General features: G+C 64.2%; 2 protein-coding genes across 2 annotated transcripts in view; both read left to right on the forward strand.

Moving 5' to 3' along the window:
- MNEG_14684 (putative Ubiquinone biosynthesis protein COQ4 like protein) overlaps window positions 1-1793 on the forward strand; it is a gene marked incomplete at both ends in the record, with an annotated part of 2546 nt that extends 753 nt beyond the window's left edge. The window contains 4 exons of the mRNA XM_014036843.1: window positions 212-307; window positions 838-960; window positions 1283-1386; window positions 1730-1793. Coding sequence (XP_013892297.1) covers window positions 212-307; window positions 838-960; window positions 1283-1386; window positions 1730-1793 — 387 coding nt within the window. The remainder of the gene's footprint in view (window positions 1-211; window positions 308-837; window positions 961-1282; window positions 1387-1729) is intronic.
- Window positions 1794-3057: 1264 nt separating this feature from the next.
- On the forward strand, window positions 3058-3420 carry MNEG_14685 (hypothetical protein; the record flags this gene model as incomplete). The annotated part of the gene is made up of 2 exons (XM_014036844.1): window positions 3058-3127; window positions 3248-3420. The coding sequence occupies 2 exons, from the start codon at window positions 3058-3060 to the stop codon at window positions 3418-3420; spliced, it is 243 nt and encodes an 80-aa protein (XP_013892298.1).
- Between the last annotated feature and the right edge of the window lie 129 nt (window positions 3421-3549).

Below are 3549 nucleotides of genomic sequence, written 5' to 3' on the forward strand. Positions count from 1 at the left end.
GGCTGCCATCCCGCCAACGCCGGTTCACTGTTATCCCCCCTCTTGCTGCGCCGCTCGCACCCTTCAAAACCCTGAAATCCTCTCGCTGCCGCGCCCGACCCAAGGTCTGGACCCCTGGCGCCCCCCTAAACCCTAAACCCTGCACCCCTAAACCTTAAATCCTGAAACCCAAGCCCTAAACCCTGAACCCCCCTGACCCCTGCCCCCGCAGGTGCGGTTTATCGACGACGAGGAGCTGGCCTACGTGGTGGGGCGGGCGCGGGAGGTGCACGACTTCTGGCACGTCCTCACGGGCTGCCACACAAACGTGCGTAACACATGCGCGTCGTGCCGTTTGCGCGACCCCTCAAACAATCACAAACAGATTCGCGCCTTGCATCTACTGTCAGCCACCCCCCCTTGCTTGCCACGCGCACGCGCACGCGCACGCTCGGGTCAGAACGCCCAAGCTTTCTTGGACTGGGGCTGCTGGGCGGTTTTTGTTGCGGACGCCGGAGTATGCGAAGGGCAGGGGCTTGCACGGCTGGGCAGGCGTTTCGTTGCCGGGACGGGCAGTTGCGAGGGGGACCCCGGGGGTGGGCGGAAGGGGTTGTGGGATGAGGGGTTGGTGAGCGACTTGGGGCCGTGCGAGTGGGTGTTGGCTCTGACGCGTGCACACGCGCGCGTGCGTGTGTGTGTGTGGGGGGGTGCGCGTGGGTGTGTGTATGTGTGTGTGCCTGTGTAAGCAGGGGCCTAGGTTGTCATAGCAAAGGTTGCCTGTCATCTCCATCATTGGTTGGTCAAATCTAGCTGACTTGTACGATATCGCATCCGCACGTTTTCCACAACCCGGAACAGGTGTTTGGGGAGATCGCGCTCAAGGCGCTGGAATTTGTGCAGACGGGGCTGCCCATGGCGGGCCTGGCGGTGGCGGGGGCGCAGTTCAGGCTCGGGCAGGAGGACAGGCGCCTGCTCTGGCAGGTGCGTTGACGTCACACACACGCAGACGCACACACGCACGCACACGCGCGCACGCACACACGCGCGAATGCGCGCGCGCTCTTTCTTTCCCCCCTTTTCGGCGGTCAGAAACCGCCTCCCTCCACCCCCTGACCCCAATAACAATACGCGCACAGGCAATCCCCCCTTTTGCGCTGCGCTGATGCCGCCCTTATCACAATGCAACCCCCTTTTTCGTCTGATGGCGTCTTTTCTCCACCCAACACCACAATCCATGATCGCAACAGCCCCGTATCTTCGCATTCCCTTCGCCCCCGCCCCGCTTGTGAATTCAAATTGACAGGTGTATCTGCCGTGGGCGGCGCGGACGGGGCTGCGGTGCGCGGACCTGGTGAGCATCTACTACGAGAAGCATTTTGAGGAGGACCTGGATGAGCTGAGGCGCAGGTGAGATCACCAGATAACCAGATCACGAGATTACTCAAAGGATTGCTCGCAAGGCCTCCAGGTCGATGACAGGCAGGGGGGGAGGGGTGAGGCGTGGCCTTGTCACGCCCGACGCTCAGCGGCGTGCGCGTCGGCTCCAGAAACCTGCAGCTTTCACCGTGGCGGCTGCATCGTTTGACCGACAGCCGTGCCTGTTCAAAACTTGACCAGCCGACCTGCGAAAGCGGTGTCGCGACATACACGGCTCTCTGACTTCCGGGACATCCCTGACATAAGTAACGATCAAGATCGAGACTTGTGTGCGTCGCCGCCCCCCCATCCCCTGTCATCCTCACCGCCGCAGGTGGCGCATCACGCCCGCGCCGCCGCCGCCGATACACCTGGCGCCGTCAGCGGCGCGCGGCTGACCGTTGTGGTGTCGACGTTGATCGTTGAATTTTTTGTTCACGGACGCGCGGTACATTTGAGCGACCCTGCCTGCAGAGATTAGGCTGCGTGCTTGGAAAAGATGCTGCTTGCAAGCTGCTTTTAGTCTTGGCCTCTTTGGCCTTCATCAAGCTGTATCTTCGCCCCTCCCCCAAGGGTGGACGCGGCAAGCACGCGCGCACGCATGCATGGCTGCGGGTGGCGCGATTTGTATCAGATACCCCTTGTACAGTCCAGACCGCGACCATGTAAAAATGTCTAGTGGTCGGCCGCGAGGGGTGACGCCCCGCGTTGCTGAGTCAGCACGCGCCAGGAACGGCGCGCTTCCTCCCCGCATTCACATCGGGGGCGCGACGGGCACCCCACTCTCCGCGCCGCCGCCGCCAACGCGTCGAGTCGCGGTACCTGCGGCGGCGCGGGGTGGGCGCAGACGCAGACGCGGAGACGTGCGCGCGTTTGGCTGCGTGCGGCGCACGTGCCCGGGTGCCCGCCACTCGCTCCCCTCTGAACCAATTCGAACGGTCGAGGTTGCACGCTCTTTTGCCTCTCCGGCCGCGTCTGTGCACGCATGCTCGGGATCCCTTGTCGCTGCATGCGCAAGACAGGACGGGCCGCGCCGCCAGCTTCACTGCGCGCGGGCCGCTCCGCCCCGCCCGCGCGCGCGCAGGCGCTGCACCCTCGAGCAGGCGCAAAGCTTTCCTCTGCCCGGCGCCCGGGCCTGCTTTCCGTGCTGCCGGCGTGCCTGGCGGCCGCGGCGCTGCGTGCTGCGCGGTGCGAGCAGCGCGTGCGACCGCGGGGCGCTGTAACAATCCCAGATTCTGATTCATGTGAGTGGGGTGGCTGCGCTGCGCCGCAGCAGGGCCGGCGCTTCAAAGCCTGCCCGGCATGCGCCGGCTCGGACAGCTCGTTTTACCCGACCCGCAAGCGCTCTTGTTAATCCAATAACAGCAGCGGTCTCAGGATTGTAACACTCCAGACGGACTCACGGCGTTTGCGCAGTTGCCCCGAAGCTCCCTGCCCCAGCATCTGATGCGGCCTGGCGAAAAAGGTGCAGGGTGACCTCATAGGAAAGCTCACCTGTGGCTCGGGATCCAGGGGCGCATGCTGTGAATCTGATCCATATATTTTTTGTATGGCACTTTATACCCTTGATAGCGACATCTTCGGTGCTCCACGTCGCGCAGATCAAAAAAGTATCTAGATCCGCCAGCTTCGTTGACAATGCAGACGCTCGCGGGAAGACCTATGGCGCATCGCCATAAGCTGGCAGCCGCTGCCGGCCGCTGCGGAGCGCCGCGCCCCAACGCCCTGGCAGGTGCGCCGCCCCGTCTCGCCTCATGGCAACCGCAGCTGCCGCCTCACGCCGCATGCATATCCAACCCCATTATCACATTCAAATCGCCGCCCCTGCCTTCCACTCGCTTCGCCCCCTCAGCCCGCCGCGCCTCGCGCGCCGCGTTGCCGCGCCCGCGGGCCTACCTGCCAGCCTCGGCCCCCACCGCCGCCGCCGCCGACACTGCCGCCGCGTTCAAGCGTCTGCAGAACGGCAGCGACATCCGCGGCGTTGCGCTGAAAGGCGAGCGGCGCCTGGGTCGACGCGGCGTTTGACAGAGCCCGATGCATCATCGAGTGCCAACATCCGAAAACTGCTGCTGGAACCCCCATTTGCTAAACAGACATGTCCAGTCACGCCCTTCCCCTCCCTGCCCTCCCCCCCATGGCACCTCCCCTCCAAAA

Source organism: Monoraphidium neglectum, assembly GCF_000611645.1.
Source record: "Monoraphidium neglectum strain SAG 48.87 unplaced genomic scaffold scaffold04683, whole genome shotgun sequence".
Taxonomy (NCBI): Eukaryota; Viridiplantae; Chlorophyta; class Chlorophyceae; order Sphaeropleales; family Selenastraceae; genus Monoraphidium; species Monoraphidium neglectum.